Genomic DNA, 27,736 nt, shown 5'->3' on the forward strand with positions numbered 1-27,736 from the left:
ACAATGGAATACTACTCAGCCATAAAAAAGACAAATTGTCCCATTTGCAACAACATGGATGGACCTTGAGGGTATTATGTTAAGTGAAATAAGCCAGACAGGGAAAGACAAACACCACATGATTTTACTCATATGTGGAAGATAAACAAACACATGGACAAAGAGCAGATTAGTGGTTACCAGATGGAAAGAGGGTTGAGGGGTGGGCAAAAAGGGTAAAGGGTGATAGATAAAAATTAGCCTATTGGTGGTGAGCATGATGCAGTCTATATAGAAACTGATAAATAATAATGCACACTTGAAATTTCACAATTAAGCCATTATGACCTAAATAAAATAATTAAAAAAGATATAAAATCTATCTAAATTTTACAATCACTATTAAAATTCCCACCATCTTCTTTGTAGAAACTGACAAGCTGATCATAAAATTCATGTGGAATTAATTGCAAGAAACTCAGAAGCCAAAACAATCTTAAAAAAGAACAAAGTTGGAAGACTCACACATCCTGATTTCAAAAATTACCGCAAAGACCTAAATTGTGAGAGCTAAAACTATATTACTCTTAGATGGAAACACAGATGTAAATCTTTGTTACTTTGGATTAGGCAATGGTTTCTTTAATATGACACCAAAAGCACAAGCAACAAAAGAAAAAATAGAAGCCTTTGTGCATCAAAGGACACTATCCAGAAAGTGAAAGGGGAGAGCCAGCCCTGATGGCCTCATGGTTAAATTTCGGCACACTCCACTTCATTGGCCTGGATTCGGATTCTGGGTGCTGAACCACAGCTCTTAGCTGTCAGTAGCCATGCTGTGGCCATGGCTCACATAGAGGAACTAGAAGGATGTACACTAGAATATACAACGAGGTAGTGGGGCATTGGGGAGGACAAAAAAATAGAGAGAAAGATTGGCAACAGATGCCAGCTCAGGGTGAACCTTTCCAAGCAAGAATAAATAAATAAATAAGTGAAAGGGGGAAAAGTATTTGCAAATCATATATCCAATAAGGGTCTAGTATGCAGAATATATAAAGAATTCTTACGCTCAACAGCAAAAAGACGGCTTAATTAAAAGATAGGCAAAAGACTTGAACACACATTTCTCCAAGAAGATAATGCAAATGGCCAACAAGCAGAAGAACATCAGTGGTCAATACGGAAATGCAAATCAAAGCAACAATGAGATACTACTTCACAGCGATTACGATGGCTACAACTCAAGCAAACAGACACAGAAAACAAGTGTCAGTGAGCATACGAAGAAATTGGAACCCTCATACATCACTGGTGGGACTGTCAAAGTGTGCGGCTGTGTGGGAAACGTGTCACTGTTCCTCAGTAATCTAAAGATTGACCATATGACCCAGCAATTCCACTCCCAGGTACATACCCAAGAGAACTAAAGATATGTCCACACAGAAACTGGTGAACAAGTGTACTCAGCAGCATTATTCATAACAGCCAGAAAGTGGAAACATCCCAATGTCCATCAACTTATGAAAAGATAAATAAAATATGGCATTTTGCTTATTATTCAGCCATAAAAAGAAATGAGGTCCTGACACATGCTACAAAGAGGATGAACTTTGAAAACATTATGCTAAGTGAAATAAGCCAAGGCACAAAAGGCCACATATTGTAAGATTGCATTTATATGAAATGCCCAGAATAGGCAAATCCATAGAGACAGAAAGTAGGTTAGTGGTTTCTAGGGGTTGGGGGTTGGGGCAAAGCAAGTGAGTGCTAATGAATGTGGGGCTTCTTTTTGGAGTGATGCAAATGTTCTGGAATTGATAGTGCTGAAGATGGGACGACCTTACAAATATACTAAAAACCACCAAATTCTACGAGTTAAAGGGTGAATTTTATGGTGTGTGAATTATATCTCAATTCAAGAAATAGTGTGAAAATAAGATTACATTAAAATGCCCTAGGTTGACAATAAAGATACACACACAATAAACTCAAAATCACTCCCTGAACCTGGTGGTACCCATGTGACCTGCGAGCGTAGTAAAAACAAAGTCAGTACCATAGAGTACAAATATTATTTGTATTTTAACCCAGTTTTAGTACTCATTGTTTTTCTTTTAAATATACAATTTTTAAAAGTTAAAAAAAATTTAATGCAGGATATAAGACCTGCATAAATAGAGAGCTGTACCACATTCCTTGACAGACAGATTTAATACAAAAATCCTTACAAAGTTAGTAAATTGAATATCAAATACATAGAGTATATACAAGTTCCAGTTTATAAACATATATTTACATGTTATATTTATGTATATTAATTCCTATTCTTACAAAGTTAATATGTAGTTGCATTCAGAATCTCGATGGCTTATATTTGGACCTGGATAAAATTATTTTAAAAATGTATTAGAAAAGGAAATGTCCAAGAATAGCCAAAATATGAATATTAAAAACGATAGAGAGGGCTGGCCCCGTGGCCGAGTGGTTGAGTTCGCGCGCTCCGCTGCAGGCGGCCCAGTGTTTCGTTGGTTCGAATCCTGGGCGCGGACATGGCACTGCTCATCAAACCACGCTGAGGCAGCATCCCACATGCCACAACTAGATGGACCCACAACGAAGAATATACAACTATGTAACGGGGGTCTTTGGGGAGAAAAAGGAAAAAAAAAAATAAAACCTCTAAAAAAAAAAAACGATAGAGACCCGAGCCCTGCCTTTCCATGTTATAACATAAAGCCACTGCAATCGGAACAGTAAGATAAAGGCACAGAAGTAAAAAGATGTTGAACAGAAAAGAAAATCCATAAACAGATCCAAAATATATGAGAACTACTATACAATAAAGATGGCATTTTAATTCAGTGGAGAAATCTTTTAATAAACCGTTTCAGGACGGGTGGTCAGGCATTTGGAAGAAAACAAAGACTTCCCACCTTATACCAAATACAAAAATATATTCTAGATGAATTTTAGATTTACATGTAAAAATCAAAACAATTAAAATACCATTGAAGAAATTTGGGAGACTAAATGCATAGAAACCTTGGAGTGGGGCAGACCTTCCCAAGCCAGCCAGGCTGAAATCTCTAAGCTGTAAAGGAAAAGATAAATATTTCACAAAAAAATTATTGTAACATGTATTACAGATGTGTTAATATCCCTGTTACATAAAAATTGATGGGCTGGTGTTGTGGCCGATGGTTAAGTTCAGCGCGCTCCGCTTCGGAGGCCCCGGTTCAGATCCCAGGCACAGACCTACACTCAGTGGTGGCCATGCTGTGGGCCCACATACAAAATAGAGGAAGATTGGCACAGAGGTCAGCTCAGGGTGAATCTTTTTCAGCAAACAGAAAAAAGAGTCCACAAAAAAAAAATGATTCGAAAACATCCCCCCAAAAGCGGATTAAGGATGAAAAATTCACAAAAGAGGAAGTCCAAACGGCCAATAAACAGGAAAAACTATTCCACTTAGTAGCCAGGGCATGGACGCTAAAGCAAACTGAAAATATGTTTTTCACTGAAGGTGGTGATTGGACTTAGAGCGAGAGAGGTTTTCAGAGGCCCTCAGAATGGAGGAAAACGAAGACTGCAGAGAACACGGATATGTATTTCTCACACACACACACACGCAAACACAAAAATGTGAAAAAACAAATCACACTACGAATTAAAGAAACACAAATTCAAAGAAAACACCACGTTCACTTACGTACTTTGCAAAGATTTGTATAAATAATAATTCCCAGTGTTCTGTCGGTGAGGGGATGGACATATATACTGCTGGAGGAAACCTAAGATGGTAGGAAATTCTGGAAATCAGTGTGTCAAGAATCTTTAAAATGCACATATCCCTTGACCCTGCAATCCCACGAGTGTGCACCTACCCTCAGGAAACAGAAACAATCACAAGAATGCAGATATTTTGCATTTTTGCAGAATGTTTGATGAGTAGCACTGATCTGAGGGAAAACAGAGAGAATCAACAGCCCAGAGCTATCATCTCCTGACTTTGATTTTTCAATAATATATATGTTCTAAGTGCTAACATATGCATTATAAAACATACACAAACAAAGCTTAAAAGGATAAAATACAAATTCAAACATTTTCTTCCCACCTATCAATGGATCATCTTGAGGAGTTCCTGAATGATGCACACCTTACCCTGGAGACCAGTAGGCTCGTCTCGCTCCGTGGTGAAAAACTGATAAAAGAAAAAGATACGAAGGAGGCCAGGGGCTGCCCCGTGGCCAAGTGGTTAAGTTCACGTGCTCTGCTGTGGCAGCCCAGGGTTTTGCAGGTTCGAATCCTGGGCTTGGACATGGCACCGCTCATCAGGCCATGCTGAGGTGGCATCCCACATGCCACAACTAGAAGGATCCGCAACTAAAAATACACAACTATGTACCAGGGAGCTTTGGGGAGGAAAAGGAAAAAAAATAAAATCTTTAAAAAAACCCAGCCACCCAAAGACAGAGCGGGGCTCAGCTTTCAGTTTGCAGGTTAAGGTGTAATTCCCTGGTTTGCAAGCCTTTAAATAAGGCCTTACTTTTCTTTGAAACTTATCTTCGCCTCCTAAAGCTGCTCATTTCAGCTAAGATTTCTGGTGACGAGGTTGGGGTGTGATGCGGCCGCCTGACCTCCTCCTGGGCGTCTACTGGACACAGCACGCCGGCACAGCTGGGAGCCCGCTGACTGCTCCTCCGCATCTCCAACCGCCTCAGGAGGATGATCAGGGTAAGGCTCCCCCACATCCCTGATCTCACACGCTTTGGGAGAGGTCTAGAGGCTCTTTAAGGGGGGGTTCCCTCAATTTCTAACGCGGGGAATACCTGCTAAGGTCCAGCAGCAGCTGTTTACAGGGAGGTTTCTCCAACACAAGGAGGTTTCTCCATTCAGGATGGGCCGCGTTTGCTCTAGAAAAACAGCAAATGGCCAGTCACCTGCCACCACTCCTGTGGCCTTTATGGACAAAAATTATGGACCAAATATGTGCAAGTTCCTTGTCACCTGGGTCGAAATTACTAGAGATGATCTAAAATTGCTTGGCCACAATGGGCCCTTTGATATTCCCAAATTGGTTTATTTGTGTGCTCGACTGGAAAAAGGGGGATACCACACCTCTCAAAAATAGGAAGCCTATTTTAATTGGTACCTAGAGGCTACCAAAAAAGGGGAAATGGAGACTCATTGCTTCTCTGAGAGAGCAGCATTCTAAAGTAGAGGAGAGACAAGCAATTAGAAGCTTCAAACTCCGGTGATGACCGGGCAGAATCAAAGAAATCTGAAGACCCGCCCATTTCTCCTCCTTCCCATCTCTTCTCCCCTCTTCCCTACGTCTTCTCTACCACCACCTCCTCGCCCCCTCTACGCCGATCTGTCGGAGCTCCCCTGCTTCAACTCCCCCAACGTTCCTGATCTAAAATTAAACAAGTGAAAATGGGTAAACTTTTGAGATAATTTAAAATTATAATGGCCATTCTAGGGAGCCTGTTTCAGATTAAGTCCACTTTAAGGGTCACCCTTAAAAGAGAGGATTCAAAACCTCTCAGAAGCAATGGAATGCATTCTTTGGGTAATATGCAGAAGCTTCTAAAAGACAAAACAACTTCGAAACAGCTCTAAAAAGGATCCTTACAGCAAAAAGAAAAGAATTTCTAGTAAAAATCTTTGGCCACCTGAGCAGGTCCGTCTGCCAGGGAGCAATTTGATTCCAACTGTTCTTTCAAGTTTTGTGCCTGAAACACGGCTAAAATTTTCAAGATCTCCGTTTGTGTCTATCTGTATGTATATGCTTATGTATGGAAGTCTCTGTATGTATTTGTCTACCTCTGGATGGTAAAATTTCTAAAGGAGCTCTATTTAATTGGCTTGAAGTAAGTGCTTATATAAATTATTTCTAAATGTTATTAAAACTAGCCTGGATGCCTTTCAAGCTAACATGATATAAAAATGATCTTTGGAATTAAAAGCTTAAGTTTGCTGATTTAATAAAAACAGGGATGGGGCCAGCCCCATGGCGTAGTGGTTAAGTTCAGCGTGCTCCACTTCAGCAGCCTGGGTTCACGGGTTTAGACCCTAGACACAGACCTACACCACTTATCAGACATGCTGTGGTAGCAACTCATATATAAAATGGAGGAAGATTGGCATGGATCTCAGCTCAGGGTTAATCTTCCTTAGCAAAAAAAAAGAAAAAGGAAGAAAAACAGAAAGAGGTATGTCTTCAAAATTATCAATATTAAATATAACGGAAACATACAACTTTTTGCACCTGGGTTTACTGGTCAGATGGGCTCACGCTGTTTCTGTTGTGAAATCTGTCAAGCAGGGAAAATGACTTGGGATGATGGTTAACTATTTAATGTCTGATCCAAACATAACTGTTATAAAAAAATGTTTAAATACATGTATATAAGATAAAAGCTTACACTAAGTTAAACTAAATAATGGATATTCATTAAATATCTAAATCATTTCTGGTTAGGATGGTATACTGAGACACTGATTGCTAAACATTAAGTTTGTCTAGTTTTGGCTTTCTAATTTTTTATTTTTACAAAGACAAACAATATTTGGTCTACCAATAGACATATTTTGTGCCACAATGAAAAGTTTTCTCTAAAGAGAAATATGCTTCTAGAAATTATAAAATGTGTTTATGGGTTTGCTAATCTACTACAGGATGCTAATATATGATAGACAGTTCACAACTGCCTGCTTCCTAGTTTTCACTAGAAAACAGATTACAAATAGTTAAAAAAAAAAAAAAGAGAGAGAGAGAGAGAGTTGGAAAGAGAGCTGAAAATACCAAAGGAATCAAAGAGAAAATGTCAGAACACTTTGACACTAGTTGGTAAATCAACTCTATGCAAACTGGCTGCACTGATGCTGAGAGAACACAGCCAAAGTAGCAGGCGCCTCTTTGAAAGATAAGAAACAACGGAACTCTCCTGGGAGCTTTCTCCTACTATGGAAGGATTTACTGTAACTTCTTATTTTTCAAACTATGGTCACAGACCATTGAAAAATTATCAACACATTTAAATTAAAAAATACAGGTCAGTTTATTAAATTTTTATTTGTTTACTTATAATGATTTTGTATATATATAGGTATATGCTGGACCATAATATACAGCATATTTCTTGCTATGGAATGATCCAAGGTGTTTAAAGGCCACTGCTCTTATACCACAGTAAACTGAGCAACAGAAGGGTGTGTGCAGCCAGATGGAGAAACCAGTACAAGAACAACCACCCTTTCTGTTCTGTACACACAAGGATAACTCCTCAAGACCAGGCTGTAATCACTTTCTGATAGGCTCAAGCTCTGTTGCCTTGTCTTTTCAGATTTACAGCCAAGCAACACCCTTTTATTTTTTTTTAAAGATTTTATTTTTTTCCTTTTCCTCCCCAAAGCCCCCCGGTACATAGTTGTATATTCTTCGTTGTGGGTCCTTCTAGTTGTGGCATGTGGGACGCTGCCTCAGCGTGGTTTGATGAGCAGTGTCATGTCCGCACCCAGGATTCGAAGCAACGAAACACTGGGCCGCCTGCCCGGAGCGCACGAGCTTAACCACTCGGCCACGGGGCCAGCCCCGCAACACTCTTTGTTTAAAAGAAATTCCCCTATTTCTTACAACTACTTGCAAGAGCTAAAAATCCTGGTGGTGGCTTCCCAGATATTTGTAGCTCTGCCATCAATTTAGAAGCTGTTCCATCTTTCAAACCTTTGTTCTGCTCACTCAGCCTAGAACAACCCTCTTCAGCAACAATGTGGGGATGTTGTTGCCTCTGCCTGTTCTGTCATTCCCAGTTTGGCAGAGCAATGTCAGGATGAAGTTATAGACAGAAGTGAATCTCATACTGTGATTTCCAGAAAACGTATAATTTATTTTAACTATATTATGTAGGAGTTTATATTCATTTAATGTGATGCAGAGGCAATTACGCTATCCTCTAAGAGTAAAATCTGTAATTATTCTGTAACAACTGCCTTGAATTATTTCTTTTCTAGATAAACTTTGTAAGTTTTAAAATTGAGACAGTAACTGTATATAAAAAGTAGACAATAGGATATATGTTTTCAGTAAGAAGGTATAAAGAATGGAAATATTTTTGTTTGTTTTGTTAAAAAAGAAAAATTTGTCCTCAAGCACTAGAGAAGAAAAAAAAAGATACAAGACAAATCCTAAATGTAAAAAGTAAGTGACAAAAGGTTTGTGGAAGTAAAACCTTGAGGAAAGAGCTCTGTATATGGTCTCGCTGGCTTAGATTAAAATAAATTTATTTAAAAATAAATTTTAATATCAAAAGTACAGTGGTACAAAATTATAAAGTTTGGTTTTCCTATTAAAGGACAAAACCTTCTCAGATTATTGGTGTGCTCTTAGCAAGAAATCATAAACAGTTTCTTTACCTTTAATGTAATCTGCCTAGAAAACAAAGATTCTGTGTTTTGTCTTTATCAAGTCTTCAATTACTTAGAAAAGCTAGTCAGAACTATGTAACATCCGTGTTTACCTTTAAAATCTTGTTGTCACTTTGGTTAAATGGGTAATTAAGTATTGTTTCCTAAAAGTCTGTGATCCTTTTTGATCAAGTTTTAGAACCTTTTCATACTTTTTTTTTTTTGAGGAAGATCAGCCCTGAGCTAACATCTGCTGCTGTCAATCCTCCTCTTTTTGCTGAGGAAGACTGGCCCTGAGCTAACATCCGTGCCCATCTTCCTCCACTTTATATGTGGGACGCCTGCCACAGCATGGTTTGCCAAGTGGTGCCATGTCCGCACCCGGGATCCGAACTGGTGAACCCTGGGCCGCCAAAGCAGAACGTGCGTACTTAACCACTGTGCCACTGGGCTGGCCCCCCTTTTGATATTTTTAACAGACTTCCCGCAGGGTTCAAAGCCTGGGTAAAATCTTTCTTTTGACTTAAAAATGAACTTTGGGAGTTTCCAATGGGCCCTGGTATTTCTCAAAGAACTTGCTCTGTCTTGCTATAAAGAGGAAAATATTAAACTAACTACACTTATTTGGTAAGTTAAATTATATATTGTTATGTCTTTATAAATATATGAGTTACAGAAATTATACAAAATTCCTGGAAATCTAATATGTCCTTGTATAAAATGTTGTTGGTCATCAAAATTTAAGTTCACACTGAGTATCAGGAACGCATCCTTAGCTGATTTTCATGCAAAGGCAGCAACAATAACACATGTGAATGAAGTCCATTCTGTTTCTCTTGGAGAAAAAAAAACCAGATTGATCCCTCATTGCCAGACTTTTGCCATCCTGATACCCTTGTAATACGACAACAGTCTGCTCCTGCGTCCAAGAAATTAAGATGAGTGAACAGTGGCTGTACATTAAACAAAAAGTCAGGGCTATGGGAAACCCAAGACAGCTACTTAGTTCTTCCCAGTTCCCTGGAAAACCCCATTTTTTTCTGTTTTTACATTACTTCACCTACCATGTGCATTAAGAAAAACTATTTCTGTCCCCAGAGGCCTCAGAACTCCATGTGGGTCCTTTGAGCACCTACAGCTGGATTTCATTCAAATGCCACTTAGGATGGGTTATTATTATGTTCCTGTTATTGTACATATGTTTTCCAGATGGGTTAAAGCCCTCCCTTGCCACAAAGCTGATAATCTCACAATGGCAGAGAAATTATTAGAAAATGTATTTCCCACTTGGGGTCCACCATCCAGTCTCTGGTGATTGAGGCACTCACATCAGTTGGAAAATTATACGAACCTTAATAAAAACCTTTTAAACTTCTTGGACTTTTAAACTTTTAAACTTCTTTTAACTTCTTGGTTCCTATCATCCTCAATCATCAGGCAAAATTAAGAAAACTAATGGGAAAACTGGATTCAAACAGAAAGAAAGTACATGGGATTACATGAACTGAGGCAAATGCTCTGTTTTGTTTTTCTAGACTAAAAAAAACTTTTCTCTTAAGATAACTATGACTTATAGCAATTTGTAAGCAAAATTGAAGTATTTACTTTTTTCTCCCTACCTGATCACTCCAAAGTTTGGAAACTTTTGATAAGTCAGTATCCTTATTTTCATGGCAATATAGTTGTCTGCATAAATTCACTAAGAACCTGTTCTCCTTATAGCAGGACACAAGTGGAAACACCAATTATATTACCAAGGCTTTGACTGGACTGTCATATTTGAGAAAAACATGCACAAACTCAGATATGACCAAACAGCTTTGAGGAACAAGGATTGACTTTATGGAACAAATAAAGACACTTGGAAATATTGGCCTGGTACTTTGCTTACAGGGTTCACAACAATCTTACCAGGTGAGTAAAGAAGGTCATTTCTCTGGCAGGTACAAGAACCTGAGGATATTTTGGGAACCTGGAAAAGAGAGGAATTCACCCAAATATACAGGTATTACAGGTGGAGTCTGATGACAAGTCCCTCACTTGGTTTTCCTTGCCTCGAGAGGCTTTTAAAGTTCAATCTGAGATTCCTTATAAAAAGTTCCAGCAAAGCAGATTGAAAAGAGCCCATATGATCAATTGCTATTCTTGCTGTACTTATGTAAATAATTTGGCCAATCTTATTAAAACTAGACTTATTTTATAAACCAATGAGTCTTAACTTAGCTATCTTTGGTAAAAATGAGAGTGATTATAGAGAAAAACTGTTTCAGTAAAAACTATAATACACATTTGTGGATAATAGATTCTAGTTCTGTTAATTATCTTTGAGTTTTTATTTTCCACCTGTAAACTGAACTGGACCCTGAATTCTTCTGTTTTCCTCAAATATCTGGTACAGATCTCCAACTAATGTTTTCACTTTTTTTCCATCCTTTTCATTTGGAATCATTGAAAACTGAAACCACCCTTTTTTCCTGAGGCCCTACAAGCTAATACTGAACAGCTTGGTATAAACTTAAGAAAGATCACCACAATGGCCTACGTTTAGACAATCTTCATTCCTGCTGCTGTATAAGCCACTCAAAAAAGTTAACCTGAACACCCAATGACACTATCAGAGACATTTAAAACTGTAAAAGATGATTCAACCCTAACATTTAAAAATTTTCTTGACTGGCTGTCCCCTGGGCTCAAGAACTAATTTATAATTTGCTCCAACCATTAACTTTGTTTTTCTTTTTGTTTCATTGATTTCACTTGAGTTTCCAGGTCCTAACCTTGATTGGTTTACAGGCCTCTTCTCCTGGATACCCTAAGGATTGAGGTCCATTACAAAGGGGATTCTAAAATTCAGGCTATTTTGCTAACATGTGTGGTCATCTATGTAATTATAACGTATGGACTTCCAAAGCCATTGATTAGGGTGCTAAAATATTAGGCAAAACATTCCTCACTCCCCTGACCAGGTACCCACAATATTTTAAAATAAAGGCAAAACAATTTCATTCCTCTGACCCTGATCTTTGCCCTTTCACAGCAGGAAGTGGCTAAAAATGTCTTCATCCCCATTCCCCAAGATTGAAAAATGATCACAAGACAGTGGGATTGAAACCAAGAACAAAGGAGTTAAAAACTTCCCTGGATTAGGGTGAAACCATGCCTCATACCCACAAGGCTGACATGGGAAACAAAGTAACCAAAGTTTCTAAGCTTCTTTTGCAGAACAGGAGGACTGCTGAGAAGAGCAGCTTGCTGACAGTTCCCCCTTCGCCTGACTAAACATCGTGCCGCAGTATCTGGATGCCACCCCGTCACCGGCAACCCACAGGATACTGCATCAAACCACCACCTACATTCAGCTGGTGCTGCTCTCTGATGCCTCCCACATGGGACTACACGGAACCCAAGCAGCTACGGGGGCACTTGGGCAATGGAGGACCTAAATACTCCCTGAACTGATCAAAGGTGTTGCCCTGGCAAACCTATGATCAAGAGGGCGAAATAATAAAAGAAAAACATAAGCACACGACCAGAGTCAATGTGATGGTTCCCATGACTACCTCAAGGCTGAACTAAGGGCAGAAATAAAAAGTTATATATTAACCTTGACTGTCACCAGATGGCCAAAGAACAATCCAGTGGTCTTTCCCTGCAGTCAGGACACATAAAAGCCCCGGGGAAAAAGATACACCATTAGCTGGGAAGGACGACCAATCAGAACTGGACTCAGCCTTAGCCTTGCAAACTCTGCACTTTTTGCCTTAAAAAACAGCCACCCAAAGACCGAGGGGGCTCACCTATCAACTTGCGGGTGGAGGTGTATTTCCCCACTTTGCAAACCTTTCACTAAAGCCTCACTTTTCTTTTCTTTTCTTTTTTTTTTTTTTTGAGGAAGATCAGCCCTGAGCTAACTGCTGCCAATCCTCCTCTTTTTGCTGAGGAAGACTGGCCCTGAGCTAACATCTTTGCCCATCTTCCTCTAGTTTAGATGTGGGACGCCTACCACAGCATGTTGTGCCAAGCGGTGCCATGTCCGCACCCGGGATCCAAACTGGTGAACCCCGGGCCGCAGAAGCAGAACGTGCGCACTTAACCGCTGCGCCACCAGGCCGGCCCCAAGCCTCACTTTTCTTTGAAACTTATCTTTGCCTCCTAAAGCTGCTCATTTTGGTTAACAAAAGCATCAAGATTAGCCAGTGCAAGAGAATGTGTGAAGTCAGTGAATTCTATGAGAAGCGAAGCAGTCAAACCTTGTGGAGAGACAGACGGGAATGGAAAAACCAGTAGAACTACACAATGTTTCTGCTCTTGGGACGAGAGACTGGGGAACAAAACACAGTTCCAGCTCGATCAGAGTGTTACGGTCTTGGTCGAGGCTGAATCCTGCACGCACCACCCTCACTCTGCTTCTTCTGCCAGTGTGGCTCCTGTCCCACGCTGGTATAAGGAAAATCCACACGGAAGTGAAGCCAACAGTAATTAAAAGCTGAATGACATGTACTCTAATTAAGTGCACCTCAGGGGAAAGACAGAGGAGGAATGGGACAGGTGAGGTCATAAGGGAAAGAATTCTAGTTATCTATAAAGAGTTAATCAGGGCCCATGAGCTCAGAATTGCCAGCGTTACTTTCTCCACTGATTTGGGTCAAGCCCATGTGGGTAATCACATGGTGGCAGCACTGCTGTTTGGAAGGAAACCCCAGGAAAAACAGCAAAAGCGTGCCCTCTCAGATCTGTGTGTTAGCCTGAAACTGAACAACTGCCGTGTCCTGTCACCAAGGCTGCTCTCCTCTTCCTGCCCGAGAAGGGTGATGGAGGAAGAAGAGATCATCCTTGAGTTTCTTATCAGTCATAGAAGCAAGCCCTGGCCCTTGTACTTCGAGCTTTAAAGAGAAGGCTGATCTCAGGAAGGAAAGAATCCTGAAAGACTCCCAGCACTTGGATTTCCACTAACTGTGGCTAGTTCAATCTGGCTGCGGGAAGTTATTGCAGTCTTTAGAACTGTTTCCTTCCTTTATGAATTCAGAAGACAAAACAAAGTTGTAACAAATACCTGCTAAAATTCCTCAACAGTGCATGTACAGGAATATCATGTGAGAGGCAGCTTCCTGGACGAGACCAGAAGGGCAAGGGGCACAGTGCAGACAGACTCCAGCTGGTTTGCTCCTCCATGGAGGGCTCACTCCATGGGTGCTGGGCTGCTGCTGATGGCATCTGACATTCCTAGTCACTTCGCCAGAGCTCCTCCTGGCTGGTGTCAAACCCTTGCTATCTCTGAGCCCCAAGCATGTGGGAAAACACCAACTTCTAAGAGGATGAGTAAGGAGACCAAACTAGGACATTTCCCACTCAGGAGCCCATTAACTGTTCCAATTTCTGCTAGTGACCTCACTGCTGAGGGATACTTTCAATGGGCTAGCTTTGAAAGTCACTAGAAATTCAACAAGTGGCCCGATAAAAATTTAACATACCAAGCACAACAGCATTTCTCTCCTTTAGCAATCACCAATTGCAAAGTGTAGGAAGGGAGCCCATTCACAAGAATGACAAAAAAATATAACGTAGGCAGGAATAAACCTAATGCATAATGTGCCATTTATACTGTTTCTATATGGAGAACAGCATGAAACTGGACTGAAGAGCATAAAAGAACAAACCAATCAGCGAGACGTACCACTTTCCTAGATGATCAAACCGAGTACTGTGAAGAAGCCTATTCTTCTCCAATGAATTTATAAATTCAATACACTCTCAATCAAGAACCAAATAAACAAAAAAGAATAATGAGGGGGATTTACCCTAAGAGATTTTTTAAGCACATCATAAAGCTTTAGGGATTTAAAACAGTTGATATTTGTAGAACTACAGAAACATAGATTAAAAGAGCAAATGAAGTATCCAGAAACCACCTCATTTAGTCAAATCGGCATTTTAAATCCCTAAGGAATGGATGGATTGGTCAATAGAATTGTCAATCCAATGATTATCCATTGTGGGGGTGGAGAGCTAACCCCTCCCTCCTACCACTGACAAAAATAAAAACTAAAACCACTCAGAAGAAAAATCCAGATAGATTAAAGAGCTATATGTAAAAAGAAAAGAACCACGAAAGTAGAAGAAAATATAGGTAAATATGCTTATAAGCTTGATAAGGAAGGTAATCTCAAACAAGACATAAATCACAACAAAGCCAGGAAACACAAAAGTCAGAACACCATAAAGAAAAGAAAAAAAAAGACTGATAAAGTTGAACTCATCCAAATCTAAAATCCTATTAAACAAAGAGCAAATGACAGATTGAAAAGGACACTGGCAAAATTTATAACAGGATTTACATCCTGAATATAAAGAGCTCCAAAAGTTAATTTTTAATAATAGTAACTGAAACATTTATTTACTAATGTTTTTAATAGGTAGATGAAAAAAGAGCCCCAAAGAAAAATGGGCAAAGGACATGATCAAGCAACTGACAGAAGAGGAAATGAAAAGGTCCCCAAAACATAACAAGATGCTCAATCTCAGGTCATCAGGAAAATGAAAACTTAAAAGATGAAAATTTTTGCCCAACAGATTGGTCACAATTAAAAATATTGATAATATCAAGGGTTGGTGAGGGCACTCTGCTGTATACAGGGCAAATGGACGTTTACAGACAAACTGTATATACTTCCTAAGGGCAACTTAGAATTTCTAATATTTAAAATACACATATCTTCAACCCAGCAATTCCACTTCTATATCCTCAAATAATACACGTGTATAAAGAAGCAAGGATGTTCACTGTCAATACCCATTGTTAAGCAAAAACTGGCAATCCTAATTTCCACGGGAAAAAAAGAATGGTTAAATAAACTATACGCATACTATGCAATTCTATGTAACAGTTAATAATGAAGATATGTACATTGATACAAAAAGATCAAGATGTTCTTAAACAAAAATGCAACTTGAAGAACAAAAGGTACAGTATGATGCCATTTATGTTTTTAAAAGATATGCAAAACTGTGTTTTTTTAATATAATATTGCAGTAGGAGGAGTAGATCAGAGGGGACATTGGCTCTATCAGAATATACTGATGTTTTACCTGTATAATTTACCACCAGCTCTTTCCAACCTTAAAGTCTGAACATGGCTGTCAGCGGACAGTCCCTCAACTCCGAAGAGGTGGCGGCCACACAGAGCACCAGTACATCTGTACTTCCCCTCTCTGTTCTTTTTCCTTGAGTAATCTACCTTACAAATCATTTCATGATTAATTTCCCTGAAACAAAAAGCTAATGTTTATTAAGCATTTGCCATTAGGTACACACAGTATTTGGTAATGAAAGGAATGTTTCAGGACAGTTAATCTGACTGTAATATGCAGCAACGTGAAGCAAGGGGGGGAAGGGGGAGGGGAAACCAGTCAAAAGACTGCATAACAGGCCAGGCATTATTCATCCTGTTCAAAGCTGTTCAGGGCTTCCCAATGCCTGTAAAATAAAGGGCAAATTCCTCAGCCTAATATCCAAGACCGTCCACGGTCCAGCTTCACACATTTCTCTGATCTCTTCTAGTACTTCTTCCCATCACAAGCCTCTAGCTCAGTCTGGCTTTACCATGTGTCCACGCCTCTGTTCACAGTTACTTCTTCCATCTTCCTAAATCTTACTTCCTTTAAAAATATAGACTCAAAGTTGTTGTGTAACGGGTAGAGAGGTTCAGTTTTGCAAGATTAAGAGTTCTGGAAATTGGGTGCACAACAACGTGAACATGCTTATCACAGCTGAACTGTACCCTCAAAGCTGGTAAAGATGGTAAATTTTAAGTAATGTGTATTTTACCACAATTTAAAAAAAAAATCAGACACTGATTTACCTTAAAAAAGAGACCCCAATCATACCCTTCCCAAGTCTTCCATGACCAGCCCCCTCCCCTCTGAACTCCTAAAGCTCATATTATCTCTACAACTCACGTGGCTTGTGATCATTCATAATCTTCCATTTTTAATAACTGTTCATATGTCTTATCTCCCCCTCCCAATTTGGTGACAAGCATCTTATCAGTCCTCACTAAATACCTGCTATTAAATGGCCTCAGAAGCAAAACCAATGTGCAAAGAAAATGATAAAACCATAGTAACTTCTTTAATGTTAAAAATATTTATCTTTCTAAAAGATCACACAAAAGTTGGGAAGAGAAAGGAGGACGTCAACTAGCCTACATCAAAATCTGGGCTGAGGAAGGACAAAGAGCTGCCTAAAGAAACCGGTAGCTGGAGCAAACTGCGGAGATGGAGACGGCCACCGGCCAATGGAACCAACAGCCTGGGTCAGCCACACTCGTGAGCACCCCCGAGGTGCAGCGTCGACAGCCAAGATGCCGGCCCGAATCGTCCCTCCTTTTCAGAGAGAAGCAGGAGCTCACTCCTTAGACATGTTCTTGATGGTCTTGTGCTCCTTCATGGCCTTCTCCCAGTCGCTGCCATTGAACTCCTCAATGACCACACTCCGCACAGTGCCCTCATCCAGGCAGTGTGGGGCGATTCCTAGAGGGAAGTGGCACAGAGAAAGGGGGGTCCCGAGTATGAGTGAGACCAGACACTGTACTGCCTCTCGGACAAACCTACACCTGTAGGCCCTGCATACCAGGCTCTCTGAGTGACACACCATGGCTTACACTGTCATCCTCCTCGCTTGCTGTCCTCACCTCAGAGGGGGATCAGACTTCTCGAACCAGCGATGGCAGAGGCTGCACATCATTCAGAACTCAGCTGAGAGTACAAAAGAGTAGACAGACTCAAGCCTAGAGCGATCTCCATGTGACAGCCTGATGAATTCACAGGCCTTTTCCAGGGTTTGGACAGATAATTTCCTAAGCCTTAAATACTTCCCCCATCTGTACAAGATTTTATACTTTCCAAAAGCCTTTCCTGATCCTCGAGGTAGGCAGGAAGGACTCTCCACATGACAGATGAGGAACAAACAGGAGCTGCTAAAGAAATGAGACGTGGAGGGCGAGGGTCATGTCCTGCCCTCCCCCCCACAAGGCACAAGATGGTCAGTCACAGCCGCCCCAACGCAGTGCTGGAGGCTGCATTTATACAGGGACAAGATCCCTCAGGAATACCCTCAACCACTCCTTTCCACTCAGTTCACACTGCAATTGGTGTCATTCTGAGGAACTGTCTAACAGTTTTCTCCCCCAAGATCCAAGTAGAATCTGAAGCAGGGCTTGGGTGTTGTTTGTGTTTTGAAAAAAATCTAATTTTTCTTAAATGGCATTATCAATGCTCCTCACTCTTGCCTCCTTCACCCCCTTAACCACCACTGTTGTTCGAATTCCCTCCCCCACCCCACAGGCCCAGGGCCCCTCCCCTCCTCTCTCTATCCCTCAATGTCAGCCCCAGCAACATACAGCTCTGGCAGCCCCAGCAAATGAGAACCAGATCTGGCTGGTCTCTGAACGACCACGGCCAGTCTTACATTCCATCATCTGAAAAGAGCTCTGCTGAAGAGCCCGTTCTAAAACACGCAGGTGAAAGGGCCGAGCCACCAGAAGGCAAGCCAGATGCGCCAGTGCCCATCTTTCCAACCAGCATCTTAACCCAGAGCTGCCACAGGGCCTCTCCACATCCCTCCTGAGCTTGTAGCTCATCCCTTCACTTACCGAACCCTCCGGGGTTTGAGCGGGGAGTGTAAAAGCTCTGAACGCCACATCTCTTACAGAAGGTGTGCTGCGCTTTGTGCGTGTTGAACGTGTATGTGGTTATGCTCTCAGCTCCCTGAAGGAAAACAGACAAACAGCTGTTCTTTCTACAGAGATTTTCTTTGGCATTTAAAAAATAAATCTTTTTTTTTTTTTTTTTGAGGAAGATTAGCCCTGAGCTAACTGCTGCCAATCCTCCTCTTTTTGCTGAGGAAGACTGGCCCTGAGCTAACTTCTGTACCCATCTTCCTCCACTTTATATGTGGGATGCCTACCACAGCATGGCGTGCCAAGCGGTGCCATGTCTGCACCCGGGATCCAAACTGGTGAACCCCAGGCCGCCGAAGGCAGAATGTGTGCACTTAACCGCTGCGCCACCGGGCCGGCCCCTAAAAACTAAATCCTTCAAAAGTCTCAATGGGGAGAAGCCCTCTTGTACAGCTCTCAGGATTTTGAGGACAAGTCCAATTTCCCACAAGAGATTAGAGGCTTCTCAAGGGCAGGGATCCATCTAAACTGCCCGGAGACACGTCAGTTGGGTGCATGACAGCTCACGGCTTCTCTTAGGTCAAGTCACACAGAACAACTCAGACTCAAGCCTTCCCTGATCCATGGCAAGAGAGCATGCCCCATGGATGTCAGGGAGTGAAAACACCTGCTTCCTGGGGCCTATCAGCCAACCTCTCTGGTCATTTCTCCTGTCTTCTTGCCTAGTCAGAAATCACCAATGATCACCATATTCACAAATCTAATGGTCATTTCTCTTGACCACTGGATTCTTAACTGGTTCTTCTTAACTTGACCTCTCAGTACCAGTCCTTCCATTTTGAAACATCTGTCTCTGAGGATACCACGCTCTCCTGCTGTTTTTCCTCCTTCCCCACTGGCCCTGCCTCTGCTTGCTTCTCTTCCCCTCTGTTCAACTCTCTATAAATGCTGGCGAGCCCTAGGGCTCTGTCCTTGCCCTCTGCCCTTTTTGGCTACACCATCCACCCAGTAGATTCACCCAGTCTCATGGGTCTAAACAGCATCCACATGCCAACAACTCCCAAACTGATAGTTCCAGCTGATTTCTCTCCACAACTCCAGACCTGTATATCCAACTGCCCACTTCCTATCTCTACATGAATGTTCAAAAGAGATCTTTCAGTGAACTTTTTCAAAAAAGAATTCTTGATTCCAGCACCCCTCCACACCTGCTTGTCCCCCAGAATCTGGCATCTCTATTCAACTAGCTGCTCAGGCCCAACACTGTGGATGTAACTTTCACTCCTCTCTCATTTCCCATCTTCACACCCAATCCTTTAGAGTTCTGTTTGCCCTTCCTCTAAAATAGTAGCTCCCAAAATGTTGTCCCCAGACCAGCAGCATAAGCATCAGCTGAGAACGTGTAACACATACAAATTCTCAGGCCCCCGCTGCTGACCTACAGAATCAAGGGAGGGGCCCAGCATTCTGGGTTTTTCTTTTTTTTAGGAAGATTAGCCCTGAGCTAACATCCACTGCCAATCCTCCTCTTTTTGCTGAGGAAGATTGGCCCTGAGCTATCATCTGTGCCCATCTTCCTCTATTTTATATGTGGGACACCTGCCACAGCATGGCTTGCCAAGTGGTGCGTAGGTCTGTGCCTGGGATCTGAACCAGCAAACCCCAGGCTGCCGAAGCAGAGTGTGCAAACTTAACCGCTGTACCACAGGGCTGGCCCCTGGGGTTGTTTTTTGGTTTGTTTGGGGGGTTTTTGGTGAGGGATATTTGCCCTGAGCTAACATCTGTTGCCAATCCTCCTCTTTTTTTGCTTGAGGAAGATCAGCCCTGAGTTAACATCTGTGCCAATCTTCATCCACTCTCTATGTGGGATGCCTCCATAGCACGGCTGATGAGTGGAGGAGGCCCGTACCCAGGATCCCGACCTGCGAAAACAGGCGCCAAAGCGCAACTTTAACCACTGTGCCACAGGGCCGGCCCCCCAGCATTCTGGTTTAGCATGTCCTCCATGTGATTGTGCACACACCTAAGTTTGAAAACCACTTCTCTTAAACGTGTACAATTATCTATTCAAAACATATCTCCTAGTATCTATTTTCTTTCCATCTCCATGACTACCATCCTAATAATCCAAGCTCCCATCATCTCTCCCCTGGCCCACCCAACAACCTGTCTCCACACTTACCTCCTTACCATCCATTCTCCACACAGCAGCCAAAAGGAGCTTTTAAAATACTTCTGAAGTGGGTCTTGTCACTATCCTGCTTAAAACCCTCCACGGGCTTCACACTACACAAAGAATAACATCTGTCTCTTTGTCTGGCCCTGCCATCTCTCAAACTCTGTCTTGGGCCACTCTTTCACCTCCACCCCCTGGCCACCTTCCAGCCAGCACAGCCACCGTGCAGCTCCTCAGACACACCAAGCGTGTGCCCCTTTGCACAGTGCATGCCCTTTGCCGGGGACACTCTTCCTGACTGCACCCCTCCCCACCTACATCTTCCTCATCTAAACACCAGAGGGACCTTCCCTCACCGACCAAAATCAGCTCCCCAGCTGTCTTCTATCATATTGCTCTGTTTAACTCTCTAAATAGCACTATCGAGTTTTTTCTTATTTATTTGTCTCCCTCTCTACAGAATGTAAGCTCCAAGGGCCTTGTCTGTCATGTTAACTGCTGGGTTTCAGTGGAATAGTGCTTAGTACACAGTAGGTGCCCCATAAATATCTGTTGAATGAATGAAGAAGTTTTGCACTTAATTTAAAAAAACAAACAGAAAATTGCTCCCTCAACAGGCTGGGGTAAAAGAGAATGGTACTATAGAGCACCAAGAAAATGCAGTGATAAGCAGGCTCAAAGAGGAAAAAAATAAAGGGAAAAAGTAGCATTTCCGAGACCTAAGAGCCCATGGTTGAACCTGGTGGTGTCTTCAGGAAACGTCTGTCACAGATGCTCAGAGGCAAAGCTGAACTGGGGCCACAGCCTCCAGCAGACATCCAAGGAGAGCACAGTGGCGCTCTTCCGGCTTACCGGAAAGACAAGGGACAGTATGCTGCTCATCTGTCCCACCTCCCTGACCAGACACCCACACGAAGGATCAAGGGGCAGACAAAGAAAAAGGGACAAATTGGCCCAAAGCGTCTGAGATTAAATCTCACTAACTAGGAAAGACCAGGACTCATGCATTCATTCACTCCATTAGTCTTTCCTCCCAGACACTCACTGAGTGCCTACTCAACGCCAAGCCTATGAGGCCAGGAGCTGGTCAGACGTGACAACAGGTGGTACCTGGAGACCCTCATGATCTGTAAAGGAGACAGACATGGAAACAGATCATGACTCCAAAGCACAGAGACATCTGTCAGACCACAATGGGGGCAACAGGAACCAAGGATGGAATTAAAGGCCCATCCCACCTCACATTAGCAATAGCGTGGCAAGAGCCTTTTTTTAAAGTTTGCATTCTTTGACCAGAGATTTTATTTCTAAGAGAATTGATCCTGAAGAAACAATTTCTAAACTGTCAAAGGTATATACACAGGGAGGTTCACCATAGTGTTTGGAATCGGAAAAAAAATGGCATTCAACCTAGAAGTTCAAATATAGACAACTGATTATGATACATTCATATAAGAAAACATGCTGCAAATACAGGAACAATAGTATAAAGCAATAGCATCATTACTAATAACACTAAACTAGGAAATGGTTGGGGGAGGAAGAGACTAGGCGGCTGACAGACAGTGGAGGGAAGACTTTCCAGTAATATGAATATACACACACACACCTTTGTACCTTTCAAATCTTGTGCCAAGCACAGAAAATTTCCCAAAATAACAAAGTTAAAATTTTTAAATCATATATTTTTCATTGGGAAATGATAAAAGTTGGTTATAAAACAGACAAAAAGGTAAAACCCTACTTCGATGAAAACATTTGCAATATGTTTAGATGCATTTATCTATGTAGAAAATAATGCACAAGGATATATATAGTACACCAAAATATAACAGAGGTTACCTTTGGTTGATAGGATTTGGGTGATCTTATTTTTGGATTCTCTATACACGAAAATATTTTCACAGTAATATCAAATATGCATCCAAAATATAAAGGGGAAATATAACAGAACCTTTTAAAAATAAGCATGAAACCTTGGGTGAAAACAGAAATTAAAGTCCCCTGAAAGGCCCTAATGTGCTCCTTGCCCCCTCAAATTCTCCAGGAGCGTCCACGGGGGGCTCCTCAACCCTGCTCTCAGCACTAACCTTCAGGAGCTTGAAGCGAGAAGCCGGAACAATGAAGTGTCTATTCTGCTTCTTCTTGCAAATACTGCAGCTACAGAAAGACAGAGCAAGTCCCAAATTGTGAACAACCGTCTGCACCCTGAGTGCCCAAGGGGCCCAACCTGACATGTCCTAAGAGCCGACTGACCCCAGAGGTAAAGCCCCTTTCAGCAGCATCCAGAGAAGGGGAGGCTCAAACAGACGCACTGGCCACCTGGGGCCTCTGCTCTGCATGTGCAGAAGGGCCTGCAGGTCGCACAGCCAGCAGTCACGGCGAGCCACCCCTCAGAAAACTAGGGCCATCAGAGCCACGTGTCTGCTGCCACCCCCCAGTTTATTACAGTGAAGGGAACTGTTGGATTTGAGACACTTAGAAAACAAATACCAGGCACAGCTACGATCTCAGGCCTCTGCAATATCCACACCAAAAATGGAGGAGGAAGCTTAGGTTTCCCTCTTTCCTCATCTGTACATCACAAAAGCATAGCTCCATGGAAAACAGGTCCTCAGAATTACCATCTTTAGAATTAAATCTAAGTCCCTTCTTTTAGTCCACCTTTTAAAAAATTCTAATTCAGTCCAGAATCCTCTAACAAAATATTCCACGGTGCTGCTTCTCCACTCTGTGCTCCACTGTTAGTAGCCTGGTCAGTTCCCCCATTTGAGTATTTATTATTCATATATAATTCAGGTACCACACCACCTAAGGGCAAAAAGGACTGGGTACTGTTGAATAATTAGTTATATTTAATAATTAATATGTTATTAGTCCAGAAGTCAGAGCCTGTCATCCTTGTTCCATCACAATGCCCGGGAAGGTGCCAAAAAGCAGGCCCTCCACAGACAAAGCAGAACCATCTGCCTCATCTAGAACAGAGCCAGAGGGCATGGAGCACGGTGAGCTTCCAGGAGTCCACAGCCCTACTCATTTACCCTCCAGCTCCCTCCAAACGGATTCCTAGGAAGACTCTGCCCAAGGCCTTTCATTCAGGGCCCAGTATGACCCACCTTCAGCTAACCACCTCCTCCATCCACAAGAAGAATTAGTCTGAGGGGTGATTCTGCCAGGCACAAGCCGGAGGACTCTGCTCTGTGTCACCTGGGGCGGTGCTATAGGAGCTAGTGCCCTCTCTCACTCACAAACACACACACACGGCAGACTCAGTTATTTTTAGCCTCCCTCATCTTTGTAAAAATTTTTATTATTGAAAACTTCAAGTACATACAAAAGGAGAAAGAACAAAATAATGAATCCTTATGTACCATCACTTGACTCCGACAAGTATCAGCTCATGGCCAATACTGTTTCATCTATACCCCAACTCCCCAGATGATTTTGAAGCACTGCATTCTAACTCTTTAAAGTTAGAGCTCATTTGGGAAGAGAAAACACTCACTTGCAGTCAAAAATGTGCAAGTCTGCCGAGGCCCAAACTTCAAAGCGGACTGCTCCACAGTGGCAGCCTCCGGTGTGTTTCACCAGGCCCTGGTATTCACTAAACAAAACAAAAAATCAGAAAGATAAAGATCTCTGAATAGTCAGGCAGGACTTTATTGCATAGCTCCCTCTTTCTCCCTCTTGCTGAAAGAAAGAAGCAAGACGGGGACAAAAGTCTTCTCCACATGACAACCACATGCATCTCTGCTTTTGAGGAGGTTACGGTCAATTTTATAAAAGAAAGGATTCACTGCCTTGTCTATGAGCTCTTTTTCCATTTCTTATATTTTGTTAAACTGCAAAAGAAAGCATTCCAAATTTTGGGAAATTGGGGGGGGGGGGGTCCTAATCCCACTACTCAAGTATTATTTATATCTTAATACTTACTAAGAATTTTTACGAGCCAGGCACCAGGGAGAAAGCAGTAAACAAGATACACTAGACATGGTTCCTGGCCTTACCAAACTTAAGCAGCCATCAAATAAATTACCCAAATAACATTTAAATGATTGTGATAAAGGAAGTACAGGCTGCTATGAAAAAAGAAGGAAAATAAGACAAGGGGAGCTGACTGAGTCTGGCGGTTCAGAAAAGCCTTCTGAGAAAGTTAACAAAGGCTCTTATAATTTTGCTATATTCACCTCCAGTATACTTCACATACACGAATTTTTACACAGCTATCCATACACATTACATACACTTTTAATCCTTTTAAAGTTTATACATAAGCGATGTCCTTAAGTAAACATTATTAAGATTTGATAAATATCATCAAATTGCTTTCCAAAAGAGGTGAACACTCTCACCAGCAATGAATGAGAAAACCTTTCACTCTACCCTCTCAAGCAACAATTACAGGAAAAACCGCTCGTTGCAGTTTTAATTTGCATTTATTTGGTTATTAAGATTGTATGCTTTTTCATGTTTCTTTACAAGCTGAATCAGTTAATTTAATGTATTTAAAATTTTTTCTGCATACATAAATAATGCTTATTGTAAAAAATTCAAACATTACAATATTTGATAATGTTAAAAATGAAAGTCTCCTATAATCCTAATACCAAGAGGGATCCACAGTTAACTATTTGCTATATGTTCCTCCAGACTTTTTTCCATACAATAATAATTTTAATAAAACGGTGCAGTTATACATTTCTTTGCATATAAGTTAATTTAGTGAGTTTTGGTTTTTTAATAAATGCACATACTCATACCAATCTGATAGGTGAAAAAAAAATTTTTTTTAAAGCAGGTATTGCTTTTATTTTTTTTATTGAGGTAACGTTGGCATATAACATGATATAAATTTCAGGAGTTCATCATTATGCTTCCATTTCTGTTAAACTATATCATGTTTACCACCCAAAGACTAATTACCATCTGTCACCATGCATATGTGCCCTTTTACCCCTTTGCCCTCCTCCTCCCCACTTCCCTTCTGGTAACCACCAATTTAATCTATCTATGTGTTTGTTTGTTTGTTGTTTTTATGTTCCACTAATGAGTGAAATCATATGGTATTTGACTTTCTCTGATTTATTTCACTTAGCATAAGACCCTCAAGGTCCATCCATGTTGTCACAAATGGCAAGATTTCATCTTTTTTATGGCTGGGTAGTATTCCGTAGTGTATATATACTACATCTTTATCCATCTGTCCATTGCTGGGCACTTAGGTTGCTTCCAAATCTTGGCTATTGTGAATAGTGCTGCAACGCACATAAGGGTGCACGTATCTTTTCGAATTAGTGTTTTCCTGTCCTTTGGATAAAAGCCATAAGTGGAATATCTCGATCATATGGTAGTTGTATTAATTTTTGGAGGAATCTCCGTACTGTTTTCCATAGTGGCTGCACCAGTTTGCATTCCCACGAGCAGTGTAGGAGTGTTCCCTTTTCTCCACACCCTCTCTAACACTTGTTATTCCTTGTCTTGTTAATTACATATCATTAAGTTGTTTTAAATTAAAATTTACTTAAAATTTGAATTTTGTATTTCTGAGAATCTTTATATCCCCTATATTTAGGGGTAGCCGGCTCATCATAAAGCTCCAAAATGTTTAATGGTGACTTAAAAAATCATGTTCAGCCTATACTCCAAGACGATAAGTCAAACAGTGAAGAACACAGAAAACCAAATATTGGACCTCTGAGAAGACTCATCCTAAGAGAATTTCTTCTGGAACAAGGACAAAGAAATATGTTCAAGAAAAGAAGTAATCCTCACGTTATTATGCAATTATTAGGCTGTTCTTGTTTTTTCTAGGATTTTTAACCGCTCTTTGTAATTCATAAAATAACTGACCCTGAGATATATGATGAGGGTGTTAAAATATCTCCCTGTAGCACCTGTTCTGCAGGGCAGGGATCTAGATACTATATCACATCTGGAGAGAACAAGGCAGCCCCTGCAGAGTTTAACAGCTCGTTTCTAACATCCCGGACCCCCGGAACTCCTTCCCTAGCCATCCGGAGGTTCCAGTCCTGCGGTAACAAGGCTGCGGGGCCGCCAGGCCTCCATCCCCGGGCGTCGGCGCCGCGGCCCCGGATCCCAGGCGTCCCCGCGCGCTTCTCCGGGACCAGGCCCCCGCCCCGCTCCCGCTCCCGCTCCCCCACAGGGAGCGCCTGGAATAACGGGACCTCGCCTCCCAGTGGGTTCAAAACACTGACGCTTTTCTCAACCCCTCCACCCTCTCTCCAGAACACGTGCGCAAACACCACAAGCGACTCGGATATGAGGAAAGTCGTGGGATTTCTCTTCTGCTCACTGGAAAGGCCCCCGCACCCTTGGCGCGCCGAGACAAAGGACAGCGTCCCAAGCAGTATGGCTGTGCCGGGAAGGCCCCTTTGTGTCCCAGGACGCGGCGCCCCCAGCCTCCTCAGGGCGAAGCCCCCTCTCCAGGCCGGGGCCGCACACCCTCACGGAGCCAAGCCCCGCAGCCGGGAGCACTAGGGCGAGCCCGGGGCCACGGAGGCTCGGCGCGGGCCACGGCGCCGGAACGACGCACAGCCTGGATTGCGCCCCGAACCCGCCAGCCGACAGAGGCTCCGGCGGCCGGGCCGGCGAGCCCGACTCCGCGCCGGGGGCGTCCGCGGGGCGCCGGCTGCTGCGCGCCCGGCCCGGCCACACTCACAAGGTGTCCAACAGCAGCTTGGCGGCGCCCTCGAAGGTGAGCCTCTGCCGCTTCTGGAACGTCTCCCAGCGCTCCCGCTGCTCGCCCAGGTCCGCCGAGGACGCCGGGGTCGCGGGGGGCGGCGGCGGCGGCGGCAGCGGTGCTAGCTCCGGCGGCGGCTCCCCGGGGCTCGCCTCCTGGGCCCGCGGCGACGACTGCCTCGGCCGCCGCTTCGCCGCCGACTGCCTCGCCGCCGCCCGGCTCCCGCCCCTGGCCTGGCCCGCGGGGCGCCGTGCGCGGCTGGCGGCTGCGGCCGAGGCTATGGCTGCGGGGGCCGCAGAGGCCCCAGGCCGCTTCTGCTCGCGTGGCTTGGCCGCCGCGCTGCTCCTGGCCCGCCGCATGGCTCCCGCAGCCGGGCGCGCAGGCCTCGCTGCCCGCGCGTCCCCGCCGCCCTGCGCGCCCCCGCCCGGCCCCGCGCGCGCCCCCGCCCGCCAACCTGCCTGCCTGCCCAGGGGGCGCTGCGCCCGGCCGCCCGGCCCTGGGCTGTCACACCTTCGCCGAGACCCGGCTCGCTCGCCCGCCTCGGGGCCTGCACCTGCCCGGCTGCATCCCGCAGGCCTCACGGGCCAGCGCCGCAGGCCTCCGCTGCCGACAGCCAGAACCCTTGCACCTGCCCAAGCGCCTCCGTCCCTTCGGAATCCGAGGGTTCCACCTACCTTCCTGACCTGGGGAGTCCTGGGTCAGCCCCGAGTTCACAGCCGCGTGCGAGCGGACAGCCTGAGCCAACCTCCTCTCCAAGATGAGGACAGTACCTACCTTGCAGGAGCCATG

The 27,736-nt window shown here is 43.2% G+C and overlaps 1 protein-coding gene across 1 annotated transcript; it reads right to left on the minus strand.

The window, feature by feature from the left end:
* Positions 1-16,500: 16,500 nt before the first annotated feature.
* CENPV (centromere protein V) lies at positions 16,501-27,374 on the minus strand. Its single transcript, XM_044744385.2, has 5 exons — positions 26,927-27,374; positions 23,753-23,851; positions 22,338-22,407; positions 18,045-18,159; positions 16,501-16,923 (listed from the first exon to the last, which is right to left on the minus strand). The coding sequence occupies exons 1-5, from the start codon at positions 27,304-27,306 to the stop codon at positions 16,799-16,801; spliced, it is 789 nt and encodes a 262-aa protein (XP_044600320.1). The 5' UTR covers positions 27,307-27,374; the 3' UTR covers positions 16,501-16,798.
* Between the last annotated feature and the right edge of the window lie 362 nt (positions 27,375-27,736).

The sequence above is a fragment of the Equus asinus genome, chromosome 13 (assembly GCF_041296235.1).
Source record: "Equus asinus isolate D_3611 breed Donkey chromosome 13, EquAss-T2T_v2, whole genome shotgun sequence".
NCBI lineage: Eukaryota > Metazoa > Chordata > Mammalia > Perissodactyla > Equidae > Equus > Equus asinus.